The 23,728-nt window shown below is 51.6% G+C and overlaps 8 protein-coding genes across 8 annotated transcripts; 4 read left to right on the top strand and 4 right to left on the bottom strand.

Annotated features, from left to right (window-relative positions):
- Nucleotides 1-199: 199 nt before the first annotated feature.
- Nucleotides 200-1,981, bottom strand: BO97DRAFT_470233 (phosphotransferase family protein; the record flags this gene model as incomplete). The annotated part of the gene is made up of 5 exons (XM_025699931.1): nucleotides 200-1,077; nucleotides 1,140-1,294; nucleotides 1,382-1,518; nucleotides 1,583-1,885; nucleotides 1,958-1,981. The coding sequence occupies 5 exons, from the start codon at nucleotides 1,979-1,981 to the stop codon at nucleotides 200-202; spliced, it is 1,497 nt and encodes a 498-aa protein (XP_025551931.1).
- A 570-nt stretch (nucleotides 1,982-2,551) lies between these two features.
- BO97DRAFT_389895 (Ran GTPase-binding protein LOS1) lies at nucleotides 2,552-6,814 on the top strand. The gene is made up of 4 exons (XM_025693734.1): nucleotides 2,552-2,961; nucleotides 3,179-5,777; nucleotides 5,826-6,280; nucleotides 6,344-6,814. Exons 1-4 carry the CDS (start codon nucleotides 2,950-2,952, stop codon nucleotides 6,368-6,370), a joined length of 3,093 nt encoding a protein of 1,030 aa, XP_025551930.1. The 5' UTR covers nucleotides 2,552-2,949; the 3' UTR covers nucleotides 6,371-6,814.
- Nucleotides 6,815-7,080: 266 nt separating this feature from the next.
- On the bottom strand, nucleotides 7,081-8,731 carry BO97DRAFT_54604 (transaldolase family protein). Its single transcript, XM_025700897.1, has 7 exons — nucleotides 8,554-8,731; nucleotides 8,445-8,488; nucleotides 8,253-8,381; nucleotides 8,078-8,186; nucleotides 7,745-7,976; nucleotides 7,280-7,634; nucleotides 7,081-7,182 (listed from the first exon to the last, which is right to left on the bottom strand). The coding sequence occupies exons 1-7, from the start codon at nucleotides 8,627-8,629 to the stop codon at nucleotides 7,117-7,119; spliced, it is 1,011 nt and encodes a 336-aa protein (XP_025551929.1). The 5' UTR covers nucleotides 8,630-8,731; the 3' UTR covers nucleotides 7,081-7,116.
- Nucleotides 8,732-9,836: 1,105 nt separating this feature from the next.
- On the top strand, nucleotides 9,837-10,792 carry BO97DRAFT_405347 (succinate dehydrogenase cytochrome b560 subunit). Its single transcript, XM_025695166.1, has 3 exons — nucleotides 9,837-9,977; nucleotides 10,037-10,127; nucleotides 10,280-10,792. The coding sequence occupies exons 1-3, from the start codon at nucleotides 9,938-9,940 to the stop codon at nucleotides 10,713-10,715; spliced, it is 567 nt and encodes a 188-aa protein (XP_025551928.1). The 5' UTR covers nucleotides 9,837-9,937; the 3' UTR covers nucleotides 10,716-10,792.
- Nucleotides 10,793-14,342: 3,550 nt separating this feature from the next.
- On the top strand, nucleotides 14,343-15,594 carry BO97DRAFT_405345 (mitochondrial 54S ribosomal protein mL57). Its single transcript, XM_025695165.1, has 3 exons — nucleotides 14,343-14,788; nucleotides 14,879-15,102; nucleotides 15,237-15,594. The coding sequence occupies exons 1-3, from the start codon at nucleotides 14,407-14,409 to the stop codon at nucleotides 15,384-15,386; spliced, it is 756 nt and encodes a 251-aa protein (XP_025551927.1). The 5' UTR covers nucleotides 14,343-14,406; the 3' UTR covers nucleotides 15,387-15,594.
- Nucleotides 15,595-16,220: 626 nt separating this feature from the next.
- Nucleotides 16,221-18,561, top strand: BO97DRAFT_442993 (AP-1 complex subunit mu). Its single transcript, XM_025698323.1, has 7 exons — nucleotides 16,221-16,271; nucleotides 16,351-16,563; nucleotides 16,625-16,753; nucleotides 16,971-17,200; nucleotides 17,292-17,781; nucleotides 17,860-18,231; nucleotides 18,335-18,561. The coding sequence occupies exons 2-7, from the start codon at nucleotides 16,525-16,527 to the stop codon at nucleotides 18,413-18,415; spliced, it is 1,341 nt and encodes a 446-aa protein (XP_025551926.1). The 5' UTR covers nucleotides 16,221-16,271; nucleotides 16,351-16,524; the 3' UTR covers nucleotides 18,416-18,561.
- Nucleotides 18,562-19,459: 898 nt separating this feature from the next.
- Nucleotides 19,460-20,529, bottom strand: BO97DRAFT_344463 (Rag GTPase GTR1; the record flags this gene model as incomplete). Its single annotated transcript, XM_025691736.1, has 2 exons — nucleotides 19,460-20,270; nucleotides 20,336-20,529. The coding sequence occupies 2 exons, from the start codon at nucleotides 20,527-20,529 to the stop codon at nucleotides 19,460-19,462; spliced, it is 1,005 nt and encodes a 334-aa protein (XP_025551925.1).
- A 430-nt stretch (nucleotides 20,530-20,959) lies between these two features.
- On the bottom strand, nucleotides 20,960-23,334 carry BO97DRAFT_389882 (URC4/urg3 family protein). The gene is made up of 4 exons (XM_025693733.1): nucleotides 22,626-23,334; nucleotides 22,061-22,550; nucleotides 21,409-22,001; nucleotides 20,960-21,345 (listed from the first exon to the last, which is right to left on the bottom strand). Exons 1-4 carry the CDS (start codon nucleotides 22,962-22,964, stop codon nucleotides 21,262-21,264), a joined length of 1,506 nt encoding a protein of 501 aa, XP_025551924.1. The 5' UTR covers nucleotides 22,965-23,334; the 3' UTR covers nucleotides 20,960-21,261.
- Between the last annotated feature and the right edge of the window lie 394 nt (nucleotides 23,335-23,728).

Raw genomic sequence — 23,728 nt, 5'->3', positions numbered from 1 at the left:
AAGGAGGTGTGCAGTATTCTCATCAACTGACAACAATAACAGCTTTGGTTTCAAGAGATCCCGCGACGTCGTATGCTTTCACATGTTTAAACTGAACCGATGTTCGCAGAGCAGCTGCCTCCCCTTCGACAACCTCAAATTGGTTCTGACCTACTCGTTCTCTACTTTCGTAAAGGCCGTTTAAGCCGTAGTAGCCTTTCTAGCAGAGAGTTTCCAATCGCTTGCGTAGAGTTTCCAAAGTCGTCTTGTGTTCCTCCCACCTGCCCATAGCTTCCTCGTAATCGTCATGCGAAACCCAGCCATCTTCCCCAAGAAGTTCCGCACGCAAACACTTAAAGTCACCGAATGCGGCTGCCCAAGCTTCGATTTGACGCCGACTCTCATCGATCTCCTGTCTCGAAAAGGAGATGGGACATGGTTCTCTGGAACCTCGTCGTTCCGTGATCTGGTCCCATTTTTCAAACACCTGTATTAGGAGTTCCGTTAATGGGAGGGGACCGTCCTCGAAGGACTGACCGACAATGTAAAAGATAAAAGTGGTAGGATCATTCTCGTTTCTCATCTGGTCCATGGCATGAATAAGAGCGGGGTTGAATGTTCGTGAGGCCAGCTCGTAGAACTTTTTCAGCCGGAGCCTATCAACCTTGTCTTCGGCTTGCTTTTTTGCTTCCTGCGAGAGGGAATCGTAATCGTTGGGGAGTTGGGGCTGCACCGCACCCCAAGGGTATATGTCGTCGCAGTTGAAGATCGAAGGGAATTTCGTCTGCATGAACAATGGGGCGGCGTGGACTGCTTGCCAATCGATTATACTCGATATTTGAGTAGGATCGGACGCATCAACGAAAATGTTGTCCGAATGAAGATCAGGGTGCAGTAGGACCGGAGAAAGGATTTCTGCTGGTGGTAGGATATGAGGAAGCACCGCTAGGAATTGCCCGAGGAGCTTTATATGATTATCGCGCTTTTGTTGTGTTTTGCCTGGGGGCACAGTGACATTACGGAGTCCGCTATGTGCATTCTGTATACGTGCTATTTCACGGCTTGCGACGGCTGCAAGGTACTCCTGTGCCGTTGCCCCTGATGCTCCAAATTAGTGTTCAACTTTCTTGGTAAAAAGATTATATCAGCTGTGCACTTACAAGGGCCCCTGTCAATCTCCATGGCTTGCATTTCGTTCTCCCAGAAGGACCGCTGTGTCGTTGGACCGAGAACACATTTCGATTGACCTTCTAGATTTGCTCCTTCCATGGCGACAATACTTCTTCCTTGTGGAAATGTACTTCGGTAGTATAAGCTGCCATGTAAAGGGAAGTTTGCTTTTACCAATTTTCGTTCAACATTTACTTAGCTCTTCACGAGTCCAAAGCGTTGAGCTTCGGACATATCATCCCAGATCTCGCCGAGCTGCCGCCCTTCTACCCTCTCCATTAGGATATATTCAGCACCGACGGGGTTTGGTTGCGACGAAGAGCTCCACGCGAGTACACGGGGAACCGGTATTTCGAGAACATTTCGCAGCTATAAGATGATTTTACCGATATTAGGATATTGCAATGCAGCACTAGAACTGAATCCCACATACAAAGTCAAGTGATGCGACTTCACTGGCCACCATATAATGCGGATGGCCGGCATTCGGGTTCGGAATTCTCGCCAAGATCTCCTTGCCAGTCTCCATGTGCAAGGAAAACACCTTGTTGAAAAGCCCTTCTGGTATCTTGTACATTCGAACACATCGACTTCCGATCAATTGGCCAGCAATGCCCTGCAGCGCTGGAACGTCAAACCTGATGTGGCGCCTTTCGAGTTGGTGCGCCTCAATGATAAGCCAGCAACCAGATGTGTAATTGAAGTCGTGACTGTGTGTTGGCCTACTACTTATGGACTGGGCCTGCTGAGATAGATGAAAGTGTCTTTTCGAGCTCAGAGTCAAGCTTGATAAAATGCAGGATTTGACGTGAGGTCGTTGGAGGCCCCACATGACTTCTTTGACGGTTGTGACACCGTGATGTGGAAGTGTGCGTTAGAGATGTTCGAGTTATATCTAGCAGCATGGGTTCGTTCTTTCTACATGACTAAAGCTCTGAGTAGATTGAGTGTTCTGATCTCGAAGAACTTTCACTTGAAGCTTTAATCGTTGGGTCCAGCTAGACAGACTTCGCGAAAATTGGGGTTACTGATTTGCTTGGGAGACGACTCTCTGGTTATCGTATATCAAGCCCGATGGATTGTTGTTTCATACACTGGAGTGGATTAGCTAACTAACTTACTTCGTCCACGGAGTGAAGATCCGGTGCTAGTCACGTGGAGGATTCCACTCAGTGAGCCGATCAGAGTGTGCTGCCGTCGCCGTGGACAAAAGCGGCGGCACCTGCATTGCAATGATCTGACTGTATATTCAGCTGCAGAAACGATGTCATTCTTGCGGTTCGATGCCTGAAGTGTCAGGCCGACACGCACGCCAACCCTTGCCGTTTTTGGGCGAACCAGCTTTGGGCCACACAATCAGGAACAACCTGCAATTTCCACCCTTTCCTTTCCTTTCATGTGTCTTTTCGAGGAGAGGAGTGACCGGTGGACGATAAGAGTTTCTTTGAGAGAATGCACTGCACCCATTGAATTTTTCCAGAACCATCTATCTTTTGCAACAGCAATCGTCGTCTTTATTGATTCTGCGTTGTCATTCTTCTCTACCTCGTGACCCGTCCGAGTAACTGGGTCTGACTACCAAGTCCAGACTACTAGACCCAACCGTTCCCTAAAGACGCACTAGTCGGTCATGGCTCGATAGAGTCTCCAGGCTATGACTACTCGCCGCCGCATCATTCTGTCCTAAACCACTACCTCCATTGATTTCTGAACTCCATCCCCCTCCCCCTCCCCCTCCCCTCTCTCCCCTCCATTGCTTTCTGAGTCTGCCGACTCCGAAGGCAGCCAGGCTGGTCGAAGATGGAAGAACAGGTAAGCGAATTCTCATCACTTCAACGTTACCCTCGCACGTTGCAACCTGCTCTTGGCCTTTTTTCATCGTATCCGTTTTTCTTTTTTTTTTGAATATCCACCCCACCATTTCTTCCCCTCCCCCTCCGTACCTCCCCGCCCCTTTTTCGCTCTACCTTTCCTTCTTCCAAATTGAAGTTCAGGTTCCTTGTGCATCGTCAGGTTGACCTCCGATCAGGTAGCAAATGCCATTGAGATCGCCTGGAATCCGTCCTCAGACCAAGCCCTCAAGAGTCAGGCCTACGACTACCTGAACCAACTCCGCGCCGACCCCTCCGGATGGCAGGTCTGCCTTGCTCTCTTCACCAAAACCCCACAACACTCCGAAATCATACGCCATGTGTCTTTGGAAGTGGTCAACAGTGCGGCTCAGGCCGGCCTCATCGATATACAGGCCCTGGGATACGTTCGGGACGGCCTGATGGCATACCTACGACAAGTCTACGGCCAAGAAAATGCCACTCCGGATCCGCCCAACATTCAAAACAAGATTGCTCAGACTATCACCTTCCTGTTCTCGGCCCTCTACGCGAACGGGTGGGAGTCCTGTTTCGACGACCTCCTCAGCCTCACCTTCAAGAGCCCCGCGAGCACGAGCCGTGACAACCCACTCGGGATTATATTCTACCTCCGTGTCGTCAATTCGATTCACGATGAGATCGGAGATGTCCTCGTATCCCGGTCCCGCGCAGAGCAGGACAAAGCCAACCTCCTCAAGGATCTGATCCGCGAGCGCGATATGCAGAAGATTGCCAGCTCCTGGCAAGAGATCTTGTCCGAGTGGCGGGACGGCAACGACCTGATTGTGGAGATGTCCCTTAAGGCGGTGGGCAGCTGGGTGAGCTGGATCGATATCGGCCTCGTGGTGAACCAGACTATGATGGATCTGCTGTTCCAGCAACTCGGCCGTGCGCAGAAGGCAGAACTCAGGTCCGGAGAAGAGAAGGTGCGCGATGCGGCGGTTGATGTCTTCACGGAAATCATCGGCAAGAAGATGAAGCCCGAGGATAAGATTGATATGATTATTTTCCTGAATCTCGACACTATTGTTACCCAGCTCTCCAATAGCCCCCCTCTCAACGAGAATAGGTTTACGTTTAAGTACGATACTGATCTGGCGGAAACGGTGGCCAAGTTAGTCAATATTACAGTCATTGATATTGTACGGGTCTTGGAGCAGGATATCATCATGGCTGACTGCAAGGAGAAAGCCACTGGCCTGCTGCAGGCCTTCCTTCCGCATATCCTGAGATTTTTCTCTGACGAATACGACGAGGTCTGCTCGACCGTTATTCCCTGCGTCAGCGACCTCCTGGCTTATCTCAGGAAGATGGCCAAGGTCAACCCCGCATTGGCTGTTCAACACTCCTCCGTCTTGCTGCCGATCTTGAAGGCTATTATCGCCAAGATGCGCTACGACGAGACATCCTCGTGGGGAGACGAAGACGACCAGACAGATGAAGCAGAGTTCCAGGACCTCCGCAAGCGGTTGGGGGTCCTTCAGCAGGTTATCGCCTCCGTGAACGAACAACTATACATCGACGCAGTTTCGGAGGTAGTAGGGACGACCTTCGAGAATCTGAGGCAGTCGGGCGCCCAATTGGATTGGCGGGACTTGGACTTGGCTCTCCACGAGATGTTCCTCTTTGGAGATATTGCCGTCAAAGCAGGCAGTCTGTACACTAAGGGATCTCCCAACAATCCTGCTGCAGAGCGACTCATTGAGATGATGTTGAAAATGGTCGAGTCCGACATCCGCTCCTTCACTCACCCCGCTACGCAACTGCAGTACATGGAAATCTGCGTCCGCTACAGCTCATTCTTCCAGCACCACACTCACCTCATTCCGAGCGTTTTCGAGAGCTTTCTCCAATTAGTTCACCACCCGATCAAAAAGGTCAAGACTCGCTCATGGTATCTGTTCCAGCGCATCGTCAAGCAGTTGCGAAACAACGTTGGCAACGTTGCTCAGAACGTCGTTGCTGCTCTGGGCGACCTCCTGGTGATTAATGCGGAATTGCCATCGGAAGGGTCCGATGGAGACGAAATGTCGTCTGAGGATCACGAGGGTTCCGCAGATGCTGTGTTCGCCAGTCAATTGTATCTTTTTGAGGCAGTGGGCATCATTTGCTCCACCCCCACTATACCCGCTGATAAGCAAGTCCTATACGCGCAGTCCGTGTTGACCCCCATCTTCATGGACATGGAGAAGAATTTGGCGCCAGCCAAGGCCAACGATGAGAGAGCTATTTTGCAGATCCATCATGATATCTCGGCTCTGGGCACGTTGGCACGCGGCTTTTCCGATTGGATGCCTGGAACCAGCTCCCCTGCTGCACTCCCTGCGCCGGAAGTCTCCGATGCATTCATGCAGGTATCGGAAGCCACTTTGGTGGCTTTAGAGTCGCTCAAGTCTTCGTTCAATGTGCGCACCGCGGCACGATTCGCCTTCTCCCGACTCATCGGCGTTCTGGGGGCGCGCATTCTTCCTCAACTTCCACGCTGGATTGATGGCCTCCTTACGCAGACATCATCGCGTGATGAGATGGCTCTGTTCCTCCGGCTGTTGGATCAGGTCATCTTCGGCTTCAAGACCGAAATCTATGGTATTCTGGACACTCTCTTGACACCTTTCCTCCAGCGGGTGTTCTCCGGCATTGCGGATCCGACTACGGGTACAGACGATGAGATCCACTTGGCGGAATTAAAGCGCGAATACCTCAACTTCCTCCTGGCTGTTTTGAATAACGATCTCGGCGCTGTCATCATCAGTGAAAGTGAGTTATACGTCCTAGTCTTTGACATACCCAGGCTAACAATTTCAGGAAACCAACCCATGTTCGACACTGTGATCACGACGATTGAGCATTTCGCCAAGGACATTGAAGATTTCACCACAGCCAAGATGGCATTCTCTGTTTTATCCAAGATGGGCAGCTCGTGGGGTGGTCCAGACATTGCACCGGAGGGTGTGAACGGCGCGGCGGGCCAGCAGGTAGCTCTGCCCGGCTTCGGCCAGTTCATGATCAGCCGGCTGTCGCCGCTGTGCTGGGCACTACCCGCGACGCCGTCATTCAACTCGAAGGATGCACAAGCCAGACAAGTCCTCGCGGAAGCCGGTGGGCTTCAGCGGACTATTTACGCCAAGACGGGAATGGAATACCTTGAGTATCTCCGGACCCAAGAACTGCCAGGCATGGGCATGGGAGGGGACCTGGTGGAAGAATTCGTGGGGGCATTGAGCCGGCTGGACTTGAAGGGGTTCCGGCAGTTCTTCCCGGTACATACCCTCTCCCGCTTTATCTCTTCATTGAAATGATCATTTTTACTAACTCTCTTGCAGACGTTTATCCAGCGATTGAGCGCATGATATGTGTTCTTTCTGGTTATTATATTCCGTCTTATCAATGCCCCTGTTTCTCGACCCTTTTGACCTCCCCCCCCCTCGATCCTTCTGTTTCAGTCCTAGATTCCCCCATGGTTTGGTTTGATGACTGATGTTCTCATGTGATCATTTACATCGAAACTCTCTTCCTCTTCCCCTCTCATATTATTACCTACTATCATACACACACAAGCCCGTCATCAATCGATCATTCGAAAGCTTCCATCATATGAAAGCCAAGAGCAAGCACACGCACATCTCCCGAATGTATTGATGTCAAGTGTGAGAAACGAAAAAGCTAAATCGAAGAAAACAGACGAACCCGGTATATAGTCAGTTTGGTTCGGCATCAGCATGAGCGGGCGTTTCATTATATTCCTACTTTGCCTATTGTTGCGAGGAACGGGCGGTGGACTGCATGCAGTATGCGATAGTTAGAATAGCATGAAAGATGATTGAGATATGGAGGAGATTCCCAGTTCCTAGTTGTTCCATTTTGGTAGCAGGTTTGTGTTCGGTCCGGTGTAGAACATTGTGTAGGTGAGTAGACATTACACCACAGCGCTCTTCTGCTATAGTATTGCGTCATCAGTCTTCATTCATAGATGTTCTAGCTAAGTTAGGTGTTGTCGCCGCTCACTTGGGCTATACTTCACGCCAAACCGAAGTAGACATGACATGGTTGTTGCTCACCACCCCCACTAACCTACCTGCCTATATCTTTCCGTCATTCAAGCAGAAACCGACCCCATGAGCTGCACCAACTGATCCTGCATATCACAAAAGATATTCACAGCCTAGAAGCAACGAACAATAGGAATCAGCAATTCTTCTCCCCTCTCCTTCCCTCTTCCCCCTCAACCAGCGCAGACCAGAAGAAAAGACAATACTCACCTGCGTCAACTTCCCCTCACTTTCCCCCCGCGCATCCCTGGTAAAAGCAAGCCGATACCCCGCCTCATCATTCACGAACGACAAGGCCCGTTCGGGGAGTCCCGCGGCGACGGGGTCCGGGTCCCGACTATCGAACAACGAGGCCGGCACGCTCCCGTCCGTCATGGTGCCGGGCTGGTGCGCGAGCTCCTGCAGTAGGCCTGGCGCGATGGTGATGTGGTGCACGCCGGCTAGAGCGAGGATCTCGGTCGTGGAGGTCAGGCTTGCCGGCAGGACTTGCGTGCGGCTGCCGATTCGCTGGTAGTATTTTTGGATGAGGGGACAGAGGGGGAGGAGTTTGTTTGGGTCGGTGAATCTTTTTTTTTTCATCATCATCATTAGTTCTTAGTGGGGTTTTGGGGGTGGAGGTGGGGGGTGTTGGGAACTTGGGATGGGGTTGGGTTTGAGGGGCGACCGGGGACTCACCCCGGCTCGAAGTGGACTTTCAGTTGGTTCACGTAGGGGGCTATGTATGTGCAGTTGACTTCGGCGGCCAGCGCCGCTTGCGTTAGGGTGAAAAGGGTCGTGGCTAGGGTGCGCACGCCTGCTTGTTCGAGCGCGCGACAGGCTAGTAGCCCTTCCCAGGTGCTGGGGATCTTGATGCAGATGCGCGACTGTGGGAAGCCTGGTTGGAGGTGTTGCGCGAGTTGGATTATTCCTGTGTTGGGGTTTGGGGGTTTTAGTCGGATTGTTGTTCTCTGGGTTAACTATGTGTTTGTGTATGGCCGGGGAGGGGTTGCACTGCGTGGAGATACATACTCAGGGCGTTGACGAGGGTCTTCTCGGTGGAGTAGGAGTAGTATGGGTTGGTCTGGATGTGGATGTAACCACGGATATGGGGCGCGATCTTCAGAGCCAGTTTGATCATCTGGTTCGATGTGGACGAATCCGTTCAGTCACTTGCGTACAGCAAATGTAGGCGTTGCGGACATACTGCGATCTCGACGGCCAGTTCCTCTACGCTGAGTTCGGGGAACTTGGTGACCAGCTCTTTGGCTTCTGAGACGGATTCGGTGATCACTTTGGCGTTCTCTGGCTTGGATAGCTCGCCGAATGCGATGGCCTGTGGTGGTAGAGTTGGTGAGTAGGGTTCTTGGTTGTGACGGGCTACAGCAGACGGAGATACCTGGTTGGAAGTGCAGTCTTGGAAAGGGCCATAGGTTTTGGCGACTGTTTGCAACAGCCTGATTAGATGTGATCCGAATCTATGATAGCGATAAAAAGGCCGTGCTTGCCTTGCTCATCCATAGTATCGCAGTCTACAATGGTCCTCTCGCGGAGAGCTTCTAGTGCGGTTTGAGGAGTAGCCATGTTGGTGAGTATACGAAGTGTCTTGATATCAGCTGTAGGTCAAATCGATGAGCCAGATGAAAGCAAGTAGAATACAGCAGAATGGCCTGACGAGCTTGCAGGCATAGCCATTGTTAAACAAAGAGGGGGCTTTGATCTGATAAGCCCCGGCCCCATACTTCCCTTTCCCCTCATCCATCAATTGATCAATCATCACTCCGCACCATTTAGCCTAAATTGCTTCCATGTCCATCTGGCAGTATTCTTCCTCTTCGGCCCGACAGCTCTCTCGCCTTTGACGTCCAACCGTGCTGAATGGTCTTCGGCAAGAGGATAGAATGGTGGTGGGTATCGGACATGCTGGATCGGCAGTGGACTTGCATTCAGTTATTGCAGAGATATCTGATTTCAGTGTCCGGCTAAGATTTCCACGCGCAACCACGGGATCGACATGCCAAACATGCATTACTCAATTGACTGGACTTAGTTAGACTACTGGTTGAGTAACGCTGCGATTATGCCTCACGTGTCCTGCTGACTGGCGATTTGGTCATTTATTCAGTCCAGGCATTATGCTGAGGGCGCAGATGTGCATCCAGTAGCACGTAATAGCAGGCGTGTACTTGGCTCATGAGACCGGTTGTCGAGCACAATTGAGCATCGAAGGTGTGACATCGAAAGCTAACAAATGATGCTTGACAAGCACCAATTCAGAAAGCAAAGGAAAAGAAGGCGCATCGAGACTACAATAGGCGTGATCCACGCTAACCTACAATCTCCCCTATTCACACCTTCAAGCTACAGACTACAGTATGTAACCCTGATATGAAACCCTTTCATCTCATTGACGAGAGACAAATGGGCGATTAACGACGGGACAAGTCCTTCTCAGGTATCTCATTGACCTCTGCGGTAACGACAGAATGCCGAACCAGTGAGGCCCTGCATAACACGTCAACATCATCCCAGATGGTAGACAACGTGCGCGGAGACCCTTGGAGAAGAAAGAGAAAGAAGAAGAGGAAGAAACACACAATGCAAAAGAAAACTTAAGGTGCTCGAATCGGAACAGCCGCGGGCGGTGAAGGAATGGAAGATGAATCTTCCGACTGGTAATGCAGCAGTGCTCATTGGCCAAGATTCCCCCTCCGGATGCAGTCCCGTGACCTGGAGTCGAACCCGAGGTTGTCCGTCCCGTGATTCCGAACCGTTACGAGAGTCGGGAGTTCGAGGCTACTTTCTTTCCTCGTCGACCACAACGACGACATTCCCTTTTCTGTCGGATCTTCAGCCTCTGTCACTACTCGTTTGGTCTCACTACGCGTCACAATGCTCTCCCAGAAGGTTGCCCAGCAGTCGCTGCGACGGCGTACGTTCTTACATCTCGACCCTGCAGCCATGGGGCTCCGCTAACCGATTCGTTTGCAGTCGCCGTCCAGCAGCCCTACGCTCTGCGCTGGTCTTTGATGAACTCGGTCTCGCCTGCCGCCGTTGCTCTCGGAAGAAACGTTCAGATGAGGTGAGCTGCTGCGCCCAAGGATGACTCGATCTTGCGACTGGCTTCGCGATTGGGTGGAGTTCGCGATTTCGATTCTACCGCATGAGACGAAGACCATGATAGATTAGACATGTGGGGATATAGCAAACGGGCTCACTGACCTCGACAATCAGACAAGCTACCACCAGCACGACCACTTCCGACCCCAACAAGCTCCTTGCTGAGCAGCGTCTGCGCCGCCCCGTTTCTCCCCACCTTTCCATCTACAAGCCCCAAATCACCTGGATCGGCAGTAGTTTGCACCGTATCACCGGTATCGCTCTGTCCGGCGGTCTCTACCTCTATGCGACTGCCTATCTCGCCTCTCCCATGCTGGGCTTGGATCTCGGCTCTGCCTCCGCCGTTGCCGCTTTCGGTGCTCTCCCTGTCCTCGCCAAGGTCGCCCTCAAGTTCACTATGGCCATGCCCTTCACCTACCACTGCATGAACGGTCTTCGCCACTTGATCTGGGATACTGGCCGCGGTCTCACCAACCCCCAGGTCATCAAGACCGGCTGGACTGTGGTTGGCCTGAGTACGATTAGCGCTCTTGTTCTTGCTTTCCTGTGATTCGATTGTGCCATACCTTTTGATTCCTGTTCTTTCTAAAATGTTCTTCTTGCAATATATTCAATAGCCAGTCAATGGATGACTGATTCGTTTTCTTTTGGACAACCTTGGTGTTCTACCGCGTGTCATGGAGGCCTGGAAAGCCTGCAAACTGGAGGCGGCGGTGGTACCCTATCGTAGGGCAATGTTTCTAGGGGAACTATTCCCTGGGACTCCAGAGTGCGAACAGCACTTGCATTGAGTTCCTTTCCATCAGAGTTGAGACCGGGCGAAACAGATTTCACAGTAGCTAAACACAAGGCATATCCAATTGCTCTTCTCACTAACAAGGTAACATGACTGATTTCATTTTCTAGAACATTTGCTGCAAGAACTCCAGAAACCCCATAGCCCGTCCACTCTATGCCAATTTTTCCCATCACAGATTCACGCAACATTCTCGAGACACGAATTTTGTGCCGATATTATCCTTGCCGCTGCTGATGCTTGGGCAGCCACAATGCTTGCCACAACACTATCACGCGCCATATCTTCGTCTGTCATGTGGTCAGTACCAAGATCCCGTGTCTCTGGCTTTCAAGGCGTGCGCCAGTATGCCACCTCGCAAGCATTTTTGCAGACAGATGCGGGAAAACAGTTCTCACCTATACTGAAAGTACTTCTCTGCCCAACCGTTATCGGTGGAATCATCTGTGAATTCAAGCCGGACTCGGCGGTGGGTTCGGAGGGAAAGGCTGAGGTGAAGGCGGATCATGAACAGAACAGTTACTCAAAGGAACACCCTCTCTGTTGATCTCGACGGGATGGAGGTCCAATTCTGAACAGATCTCGGAACGGAAGTTGCACATTGTCCAGAGTGTCATGTTGCTCTGAAGACCGAAACGGATGTATAGACCGCGGATAGCTTCGGGGTATTTCGTAGACCGGTAAGAAAAGCGTCTTGCTTGACACCGCTGACTTTTCGGGAACAAAATTGACTTTTGATCTGCTTGAGGGTATAAGAGAAAATCGAGATACACGAGAGTATGATGAGAAGATACTACAAAGCGAGCCACAACAGGCCCTTTAAATAATGCCATTCTGAGGCCGAAGACCGGGTCGAAATAGCTCTGGGTCGTACACCGCTATACCGTTCGACTTCCGCTCCACGGCAAGAGACCGCGTGGGAGATGGCATTTCCATTGGCCTGGGGGTGATCATCGTGACCGTTGACGGATCTCGCTGGCTCTCCCGTCCTGACTGCAAGGGACCGACGGAAGTGAGTCGTCGAAGATGTCGGACAGTGTGCTTGCATCCGCGTGTCTCAGTCCATAATCACAGCCGGTACCTTTCGACACCAAAGAACGGAAGAATGACAGTCAAATATGCCAGCAGATTATCTCAACCATTGCATCGCTATAATTCTTTTGGTTTGCACTCGATTGAAACCTCTAACGTCATTGGTTGTATAAATTAAGATTCTCCTCGTCTCCTTAGGTCTCGTTGCATGGGTCAATCCTCTCCCACAATATGGGCAGATATCAATTTGCACAGTAGTAATCAGATCCCTGAACATAGACGTCAGATGAACGTTTACGGTTTCCCGCCCCTAAGGTCATTCCGGCAGCTGTGCCCGAACTGTGGCTTCAGAAATCCCGGGGAACTGGGGTGTGCGTTTGCCTTTGCATAGACGGGACCCGAAAGTTTGCTTACTTTACAGGGATTTCGAGAGCTTCATATCGGCAGACAAACGGTTTATCTAGTCGTACCCAGCAAGACTACGTTCATGACTGCTTGCAGTATTATGTCGAATCCGAAGCGCCTGGCAAGCCATTGAGGTGACTTTATCTTCTGAGCTTTATCCATTTTTACCCCCGCTCTCCTCTACTGCAACGCTTGTTCTAGCATAACCTGCACCAGGTCTTTGCCGAAGTATCCAGGACAACCTTAGATCCTCGAAGCGGTCTGAAAATGGGATAATAGCAGTTTCCAGTACATGGGTACTTTTGTACAACACAGGCCCCTAATAGCAATTTCCATTGCCCGGAGACACGTGGATGGATTCCTGAGCTCGAATCTAAAGCAGCCCGAGCCAGAGCAGCTCTGGGCTCGGGTATCAGCAATTGCCTGTCCATACCCTTGCTTTGTATGGTGGCTGCATCAGACCGTGTCCAAGAAGGCTCAAGTCGGATTCCTGACGGTTTCTTATGCGATAGCTGCCGACAACCGGGCTGAGGGTAGGCAGAGGGTGTCTTCCTTTCGCCAAATGAAGGTACCTTCCGGTGGCCGGCTTTTCTTGAGTCTGTACACTACCGAGAAGTGCAGTTGGATGTTTGTCCCTTGTGGTTGTCGTTGAGGGCCGGGTTTCAAAGCAGAGGAAAGCCCAGGGCTTTGAGCAATCCTCGTTCTGGTTTAGCTCATCAGGGCTCTCTAAGGCTCTGGTCTCGTCTATTCTTCGCCTCGCTTTTCTCAAATCTCGTCAACCGTACTGGCCAGTGCGACACTGCCCCATCCGAAGAGAGAAATCCCCGGCCGACACTGCAATCGTGGCTTCGAAATGTTTCGTTCGAGACGGACGCTTGGTATCACCTTAATTGTCGAGCTTCCGGGCCTTGAGATATGTGATACTCTTACCGCTAATCTGTTTGCGTCGGCTGCGGTCATTTAAATTGATACATCAGTACTTTGAGGCGCAAGTGTATGCAAAGAATTTGAGTGGGCTCGATTCCGACTCGCTCACTAAAGAATACTTGACTGCTCCCTGCACGTTGGATATGCACCAGGAAACCGACCGACAGGGGTGACACGGAAACTGCACCGAAGTTCCGTCACCCGAAATCTCGGCTCTCTCTCGTTACACTTACAGCCGCGGTGGGAAATGATATGCCCTGTCAGGCCATATTGCGGTGTAGAGTGTCATGCAGGAGCTCAAGGCCTCTGGGCTCGGCTGTTTTCTTTCTAGGCTCCAAGCCCATCCTGCAAGCGACCAGCAGCTACGCTGTACTGTACAAACATGACTCGTTTATTCTAAAGATGGCGCTTGATATCTTGGAGAGGTTCATTGATTGGTTGTTTTTCCTTCGCATTATTTGTCTTTTTGGCTTCCGAAGCTATTCACCAATTCCTGAGCTTGCGGGTTCTTGCGCCTAGATCTACCTTAGATCTCGTCCCCATTGTCGGGGGAAGAGGGAGGTAATTCATGGGGAAGTACGTAGCCTTCCGTGGGTTTATAGTACTGCATAAGTCGGCATGCAGCGTACCTCGCGAAAGAGGAGAAAACTATAGAGAATGAATATACCAGCCTCGGTGGTATAGTTGTGAAATATATAGGGCCGATGCCGGGTTCCGACCGCGCGGAGATGTTTTGGGGCACGGCATTGTTGAAGAGCTACCCAAGATAGATACACCGACCTTTTCCGTCAGGACTTGAAGGCTATTCACTAGGCCAATGGCATAGTTACAATTGTCGTCGTTGTGGGAAGAAGAGGTATAGTGCAGTGGTATACAGAATGCGATTCTCCGCTCAAAGGCCAAATTGACGCGCCGGAGTCTGGAGAAACTAGTACCGATTTGGACTAGTGTCTCCAGACTCCGAATTCTTCGTATTGTTGCTTGTTGCCATCATCGACCGTGCAAAAAAAAAAGCCCGGCCTGGCGACTCCCCTATACTCATCTCCTCCACCACCCCGGAATCCGGATTTTCGCATTTCCAATGGCTTCGAAACTTTCCACCCGCGCGGTCACGACGCTCTCCGGCCCCGCGTGCCGCACCGTCGTCCGTTCCAGCGCGATTGAATCCGCTCTCCTTCCGCGGCGAGCCTTGTCGACATCAACGGAGGAGGCGCCCGTTGACAACAGGCCCCGGTGGTCCTACACTCCTGAGCGTGCAAAGGCTCCCTTCAGTCTTCGTCTCGATTCCAAGCGCCCTCCTTTTAGCGTCAACTCCGACCCCAAGATCCTCGACCAATTCTACATCCGCCTGCTCGGCCCCGACGGGGACAAGGTGCTATCAGATGAAGTCAAATGGCTTGCGGTGACGCACAAGAGTTTCGATCAGGGACGGAGAGGTTATAACGATCGCATCGCTTTCCTGGGTACGTTAAGAGAGGCGGAGGTGGAAGGCATTTGATGGCCCCCCCTCCCCGATACAAATGACCATGACTGACCCAATGTCTGGCCTATAGGCAAGCGTATTGTCAAACTTCAGGCTTCGCTGGCCTTGGTGGGCCACTCCGCTGCTCCCCCCTCTCGAGATGCCTTTGGCCGCAAGCCCTTCCGGCATCCCGCCCTGGAAGGCCTGAACAACCTCTCCTTCAACACCAAGAACTTCATGACACACAAGTCGAAGCTGGCGGATTTGGCACAGAAGTATCAACTGCAGAAGGTCCTGAGATGGGCTCCTCGGATGGTGAGTGGCTGTTCTGGTTCTTTCGAAACGGAGGCTATTTTTTTTCTTCCGTTGCCCTCTCTCTGGCTGCAGCAAATAAGCCCGCAAGCGAGTCGGTGGATTAGGCCCTTTGCTAACCGGTACACTTTCTCTAGCCCCTCAACCTCGAAAGCTCCGGATTGGAGCTCATCCTCGCTCACACGATGTACGCCATCGTTGGCGCCATTGCGCTGGAGAAGGGCGGCAACGTTGCCAACCAGGTGGCACGTGAGCGGATACTAAAACCCCTGGGCTTCCGCATCTAGACATGAGGTCGGGGAGGCAAAAGAACCGATTGAATTCTTAGGGCTGCAGGAGCATATCAAGGCGTTATTTTCCTTTTCTTTCATCATGTCTTCCGACTTTTTCAAGGATGTCCACTGTACGTGCTGGGGGGATTATCACTTTTTTGTTCGACCGTATATTATGTATTTTTACACTAAGACCTGTGCTATATGGAACTGCAAATACCACCCGCAAGATTTCTTCGCTCCTCTGGATATCCGAGTCATGGAAATATAGACAGATCTTGTAGAAATATATATACGATTCGAAAGCAAGAAAAAGGAATGTGCGGTTTCTCTGACACCGCCCGAGTAACAGTAAGCAAAATACTCGGCCAGCTCTTATGAAACCCTCGAAGATACGATTCATAGTCTTCGCACCTTGGTATCGCAAGATCAGCAATGGAAAACCGAGAACCACCAACAGAATGTCGATCTGGACTCAGAAATCGCATGGATGCAATTTACACTGGCTTGCACTGTCTAGAAAGGGCGTATGGTACAAAGAAGAAAAGAAAAAAAAAAGAAGAGAAAGTGCAGCATCGGCGCGCGTTATAAATTCTCTTTGTCTCAGATGCACTAGGCTACTTTGAGAGTTAGTGTGGGTTTGAATTACTTAGTGGCTCCTGAGACAGGCTTAGCGGCACGTGTCCTGATGCCTGAGGCGGAGTTACATCTCCTTACGGCAGTATCGTAAGGAATGGCCAAGATGTGGGCGGGTCTGGTGTAAATTATGTATCAAGCCAGACGGACAGCCGCAATCCAGCCATTATCATCATCCGCAGCCAAGAGACATCATCATCTTTCCATCCCCAAAGGATTCCCCCTCAATTCTCGATCACGTCGGTCAGGACGTGGTTTTGCTTGGTAGATGATTTCCCGTCTCGTTAAAAGGCAGTCTGCGCTTCTTCTCATTCTGATCTGGCTAACATCGTCTCTCTCTCAGTTCAATAATTCCCAGTCCGAGTTCCAGCATGTCGACTAGTGTCTCCCGTTGAAACTGGCCAGCACCTCTCCCGCTCCGATCCCCTTCCATCTCTCCTCGCCCTCCTAAACGCCTGCGCCCTTGAACACACCTTCTTGCTCCCCCGGCGTCCGATACTCCTCTATACTCTTCGCCATGGCGTCGGCTATTTTCTTCCTGGATCTCAAGGGCAAGGTAAACCCAGCTGTGCAGTTCCTCCGCATCCCTCCCGCCTGGTACCTGACCGACTTAGTAGACCCTTCTAGCCCGGAACTATCGCGGAGACATTCCTATGTCCGCAGTCGAGAAATTCCCCATCCTGCTCAGCGACGCCGAAGAAGAGAGCTCCGCCGTGGCCCCCTGCTTCTCTCATGAAGGAATTAATGTACGTATGGGTCTCCGCCGCGGCGGCTGCTGCTGCTGCCGCTGCGCGCGCACAATATGCACCTCCCTATTTCCTCCCCCCGCTGTTCCCCGCAGCCCGCTCCAGTACTGGCTTCGCACCACCAACTCTCATACCACATCGACACATACCTTCCTGAATATATGCGACTACGTTGGCCTCATTAGTGACTGACTAATTGATTGATCATGGCTTTTAGTACCTCTACATCCGTCACAGCAACCTCTACATCCTGGCCCTGACCAAGAAGAACACCAATGCCACCGAGATCCTCCTCTTCCTACATAAGATCGTTGAGGTGTTTACGGAGTACTTCAAGGTGTTGGAGGAAGAAAGTATTCGGGACAACTTCGTCATCATCTATGAATTGCTCGATGAGATGATGGACTTCGGGTACCCGCAGACCACGGAGAGCAAGATATTGCAAGAGTAAGTCTAGCCGGGCCGGGCAGCCACCTCTACAAGGACAGGCGGCATCCTCCAGCAGCGGTACTGACATTGGCTTTTTCTCTCTGGCCAGATACATCACCCAAGAATCTCACAAGCTCGAAGTCCAAGCCCGACCACCCATTGCGGTCACGAATGCCGTCTCCTGGCGAAGCGAGGGGATCCGCTACCGCAAGAACGAAGTCTTCCTCGACGTCGTCGAGTCCCTGAATCTCCTCGTCTCCGCGTCTGGTAACGTGCTGCGATCGGAGATTCTGGGCGCCATTAAAATGAAGTGCTACCTGAGTGGGATGCCGGAGCTGCGGCTGGGTCTGAACGACAAGGTCATGTTCGAGACGACGGGGCGCGCCACGCGCGGCAAGGCTGTCGAGATGGAAGATGTTAAGTTCCACCAGTGTGTCCGACTTTCGCGGTTCGAAAATGACCGCACGATCAGCTTCATCCCGCCGGACGGAGAGTTCGAGCTCATGAGCTACCGTTTGAACACGCAGGTCAAGCCGTTGATCTGGGTGGAGTGTCTCGTAGAGTCGCACTCCGGTTCTCGGATGGAGTACATGTTGAAGGTGAGTTCAGATGCAGCTGCAACCCATATTTGACTTGGAACATCGACTAACGTGCCATCGTAATTCACAAAATCACAGGCCAAAGCACAATTCAAGCGCCGCAGCACAGCCAACAACGTCGAGATCCTCGTCCCCGTGCCCGAAGATGCCGATTCGCCGCGTTTCCGCACCAACATCGGAACCGTCCACTACGCTCCCGAGAAATCCGCGATCATCTGGAAGATCAAGCAGTTCGGTGGCGGGAAGGAGTTCCTGATGCGCGCCGAGCTGGGTCTTCCGTCCGTCAAAGGCGACGACGAGCACGGCGGTGGCATGACGGGTGGCTTTGGAGGCAGCATGGGTGGTACCGGCCAAGGCAAGGCCAAGCGGCCGATCAACGTCAAGTTCGAAATCCCCTACTTCACCACCAGTGGGATTCAAGTACGTTACTTGAAGATCACGGAACCAAAGGTCAGTCAATTTTTGCAGTTATCAATCTGGACCCAATCAAGCCACTAGCCCACGTTATCGAACTCCCTTCGTTGTGGAAAAAGACTAACCCATCCGTTAATAGCTGCAATACCCCTCTCTTCCCTGGGTACGATATATAACCCAGTCGGGCGACATCGCCGTCCGCATGCCAGATGTACAATGATGTATAGCGTTTTCTTTTATCCCGCCTCCCGCATCCTTTCTTTTTCTCTACTACACTACTAGCTCAAATCAGATCTATTATACTTCTCTCTGCAGGGGATGAGATACCAGCTCTCGCTGTTGTTGTTACTGTTGTATCTTCACGTTCCATTCAAGTCCCTGTAGCCTATACCCGTCCTGGTTGGTGTAATCAGAGCATTTCGTGGAACTTGGATAGTATACAGATAGATGTATAACTTGATTGCTTTTGTGCCCTGCTCTGAAGCTAGTGTGCACTTGACTGTTCCTGTATTTTGTTCGGGCAGATTGGTCATGCTATAGTAGTGATACACATCATATTCCTCCGCGATCCCTTTGCACCAGCCGAGTAGATTATACATAGAGAGTGGTGGATGACAACCTCTCCAAATGAGTTATGCATAAAGTCAAATATCCCGAGCATACTCCCGAAACCATACACTAAAGACTATCACGTACTCGCACCAGCTCTGCAAAAGACCCAGGCCCGACAGACCTCGTGCATACAAATCAATCGGCTGCTTCGTGATAATATAGAATGCCGGTGGGGATGAATGAGAAGGGCTTTATAACCGGAGAAATAGGTGCGAGTACATACATACATATATACATGCACACAGCCAGATATCCTTACATATAGAATAACGATGATATTGATGATTGCGGCGCATGCTAATCTAGCTGGAGATAATAGAGGGTATCTTAAACTGGGATTGATGGGTTCGGGGGATGATGGATTTGCAGGTCATGGACTGGATGATTCACCGGCATAACCGGCAAGTCCCTTGTGCACAGGAACTGTGGGGTGCAATACCTGCTAATATACTTTGTGGGGTTTTGCTTGGATGGTGTTTCGATGAAGACCCAGGGAAAAACATGCCGGCTCTCATGGGTTTCCCTGCTATGCCTTGTCTCGGGGGGAAGGAAGCAGGGCAGCGTGCTCCTTCTCTTTATAATTGTGGTCTGCGCGAGGGCGTGTGCCATGCACTTCAGTTACTCAAGGTCAATCGATCGATTCATCGACGGATCAATCGTGGTTGCCGTTGGTGCCGTCGGGTGATTCGACGGTAGGAAGCGGGAACCCGTCGCCATGGCCGGTTGCCGCGGCCTTGGCGAATCCCTCGCGGGCGAGCATGGTGTTGAGGACGGCGCAGTTATACGCGGCTTCGCCGGGCGGGACAGCCAAGAAGATGTAGGTGTTGTCCGTGAACCGGCCGAGGAAGACGTTGAATACCGGCGTCTTGATGTGCATGACGACGAAGCCCGCAGAGGCCGGAGTCGTGTGGGTGTTGCGGGCGGCGCAGTGCTTGAAGGCCTTCATGATGTTGGAGAGCCGCTCGTGGCGGTCGTAGAACGGGTTCGCGTCCCCGACCTCTGACGACACGGAGGTGACGGTGAGGAAGGTCGAGCGCTCGAAGAGGATGACTTCCTCGGCATCGACGCGTTTGGCAAATGCGTGCAGGAAGCGCTCGATGACCGTCAGATTCGGGATGAGTTTGTGGACGATGCCGGCCCATGCTTTGTACAGGGACTGGTCCCAGATGCTGCTGCCAAAGGTGTCGATCGAGAGGTTCTCCGACCGGCTGCGGATTAGCGCGGAGCGCTCTTCGTAAATCCGCTGACGGTGCTCGGCTTGGATGAGATCCAGCTTGTGAACAAGGCAGAAAACATGGGCGTTGGGGCTATATTCCTTCAGCGCATTGATGATGGCGTTGTAGGTGTCGAGGTCGCGCTCGACCTCGCGGGATTCGATATCGAAGACGTAGATTAGGACCGCAACGTCGGAGAAGATGTTGCCACGTTGGGACGCGAGGTAGGTCTCCATGAACGCATCTTGCCTAGAAATTGAAGAGACTTGGTCAATGGATAGCTCGCTGGGCGATGGCCAAGATGTTGAACCTACCCTCCGCAATCCCAGAGATTCAGCGTGAGGTTCCCCATGAACTTGACATGGCTATGCTCGACATCAATGGTAGCACCCAGACGGCGAACATCCTTGGCGACATAATTGCTAAAGATAATTGATCGCATAGAAGATTTCCCCGAGCCACTCTTGCCCATTAGAAGGACCTTTCTCTTCTTCTTGCGGAGATCCATACTGCGGTCTATCCGGTAACCGTACCCCGCACTCAGAAGACAGACAGTATCTCAACGGGGGGAAATTGGATGGGATGGGGGGAAATTCAATGGAGGAATAGGGGTTGTGTACCCATTTGCAAGTGGATCTTGCTAGGGGAGAGGAGTGGCAGGCGGAGAGATTACTGCACGCCCAGGAGACAGAGTGGTAGACACAACTTCGAACCAACCTCCTCAGCGTCATTGCATTGCATGGAGCTTCGTTTGGGATAACAATGTTCCGGTTGGCTTATCACGTGCTGTGCACGGATCGGCCTGTTTTTCGGCCGGTTCCAAGTTTGGCACGTGAGCTTCACCCACCACCTTCCTACTAAGTAGTAGTTCCTGCTTTACCCTCCTTTACCGGTCACCTTGATTGATTGATGCTTCAAGTTTCCATCTGGGACTTCCTCTCAATTCATTCACCTGTAATGATTGTAGCAGAATGTACAGACCAGATATCCATGTAGACAAGAAAGTATCATAATCCCTGCAGAAACAAATGTACAGCAGAAGCCAATTAGGTATAACAAGTCAGGCGATCCAGCCCACAATCGGCCCGAAGAGGTTCACGGAGAGGAACAAGAAGTATGTAACAAGGCGAAGAAGGAATATCCGGTCATCAAAGTCATAAGCACTTCCACCAGCGGTTGTACAGAAACCGCGGAACTGGCGGAGTCAGGTATCCAAAATATCAATGAAGGTATGCGATCATTAGAAAACAGTGCCGTCCGAGCGTATCATGATGGGGGGCTCCTTGGTGTTGGGCCTGGAGACCTCGGCAATTTCGCGACCGCCCTGATATTGTATGTCAGCATGCTTCTTCGGTAGGGCCAAGTGATAAAACGCTGCGAAGCTTACCTTCCATGAGCCTGCCTCCAGCATCTGTGCAAGTGTCAACTGGTCTTCTCCTACCAGTCCCAGCTGGCCGTTTACTTCCGACAACAATTCGTCGAGGAAGCCCACGGTGACGGCTCGCCATTCTACCACCACATCATCATCCGTCGAGAAAAGGGGCACAACCTCGACATTGGGCTGTCCTTTGATTTGCGCATTCTCCTTGTAAGCCGTAATCCCGCGCTCGAGGTCTTTCTCCTTCAGACTCAGCAGCCCCATATCGATCAGGAGACCGCCATTGCGATATTCCGGGAGACCCGTCAACAGCTCACTGCCCGCAAAGTGGATTTTCATCAGTTTGGACATGGGAACCATGATAGAGTAGCAGAGCCATTGGGTTAACTTGTGGAAAGGGACGATGTTCTCCCAAGGCTGCGCGGGCGGCGACTTGGGTAGATCCGAGCATGGCCATGCGTCTCCGATAGACAGACCGTCGATCTGCGTTCTCGATGGGGGCCAGATCGGAGTGAGTCCATCCATAAGCACGCTCCACAGGGTGGTGATAGGAACGATTGGAACAGACGAGGCGAGTGTGGACGGATGGGAAAGTAGGTAATCTGAATATCGTAGGTTAGCTGCTGCCAACGGGGAAAGAGACCGGTCGGTCTTGGCTTACCAAGCAAGTTTCCAGGTCGCGCATCGACGCCGAAAAAATCTTGGTTGTTTAGAGCCTCAGAGAGTCGAATCAAGAGTCCGGCGCGACCTTCGATGCCTGCAAGGGGGTTCTGCTCCGAGTGTTGCATTCCCTTCGCAAGCACCTCCACTGTAATCTTCTTCAGTCCGGCGCCGTCCACTTGGCAGGGTTCTGTAGGGTCACTGCTGAACAAGCCACTCTTGAACATCTCCAACGTAGCTACTGCCAAGCCTTCACTGCGTGCAAAGATCTTGCCCGATTCCTTCGATTTGTAGGACCATTTGTTTCCTGCGCCAGCGTCAAGAAGGACAGAGACAACGAACAAATCGATCAGCCGACGGGTTCGTTCTTGCGCATCGATAGTACTAGGCCAGGACTGGAGCAATTGGTTGACGCGGGGTCGTCCACCGGCGTCGAAGTGCTGCCAGCGTCCATGCGGGGGGATCGAGTCGTAGTCGGGAGCATAGTCTCTCTGGAAGGTCCCAGCCCAGTTAGCGCCAACCTTGGCCAACACGTCGGAATCGCAGGGTGCACAGGTTCCCCTTACCTTGATGATAGACACAATGTAAGATGCAGTGGCTATAAATTTGCTCATATCAACATCGAAGTGGTTGAGTCGATTTCTCTTTGCTTTGTTGAGCACGTATGAGCACCGTTCGCGTACCGCGTGGATGCTCCGCAGATAAGCTGCGGGATCCAGGGCTGGATCGGGCGGTTTGGCAATCGGCATCTCTGGTATGGAGGCAGGCAGCCCACTTCCCTTATACCCTGGGGATCTCAACGAAGCACTCGAGGTACGGGCACTGTTGGCGGAAGCAAAAGATTCTTGCTCATCTCGTTCACTCTGGATCGAGTTCTTCGAGTCCTTGCGCTTGAAAAGACCCATTTTGGGAGAAGAGTGTGTCAGAGTGGGCGGCGGATATGAGCGGCAAGATACGAGAGGGAGAGCGTCCACAGCGCGCGTTCGGGGGAAAAGTAAAGAGTCCGAAGTCGCCTGCGAAGAGGTTGAAGTTGGTAGAACTCTGGAAAGAAAGAACGATAGAGTTCAGAGGCTAGACTGGACGTCCGGTGCCAGGAGAAATGCCGAACGCAAAATTGGGCACCGAGAAGAGGAAAAGGTCATAAACAGGACCAAAGATCTGCAGTGATTGCTTCTTGCGGGAGAAGGAGGAGAGGAGAGTAGAGGAGAGGGGGGGGAAAAGAGAGAGAGTAGAGGGACTGGTCGACGGAAGGGAGAAAAAAGGACAGGCCCTTAGTTTTACATATGAGTTTACTTTTAGGATCTGGCTAGCTGTCTAGATTTTGCTTCTCTTCTTCTCTTCTGAATTTGAATTTTTATTTTTGGGGGGGGGTCCTTCGATTATTCTTACATGAAATTACCATGTTTTCCTGTCATCGCTGGGCTACAATTATTTTGTATTCATGTTGTAATTTTTTCCGATTTTTATTTTTAAACCATTTAGATCCAGGTTACCAATATGGAGGGGACGAGTCAACCTGCTAAGAATAAGGAGGGGAAGGAAGGAAGAATCACTAACAACAACAATAATAATAACAGCAACAACAGCATCCGCAGTGTAATACAGAGCGGGGGCGGTCGAGGGAGTCGAGCTTAGAGAGTAATAGGAAAGGTTAGGAACCTTAGCAAGG

Source organism: Aspergillus homomorphus, assembly GCF_003184865.1.
Source record: "Aspergillus homomorphus CBS 101889 unplaced genomic scaffold BO97scaffold_16, whole genome shotgun sequence".
In the NCBI taxonomy this organism is placed as follows: Eukaryota; Fungi; Ascomycota; class Eurotiomycetes; order Eurotiales; family Aspergillaceae; genus Aspergillus; species Aspergillus homomorphus.
The sequence above is the reverse complement of the archived record's forward strand: the minus strand, read 5'-3'. Positions and strand labels throughout refer to the sequence as shown.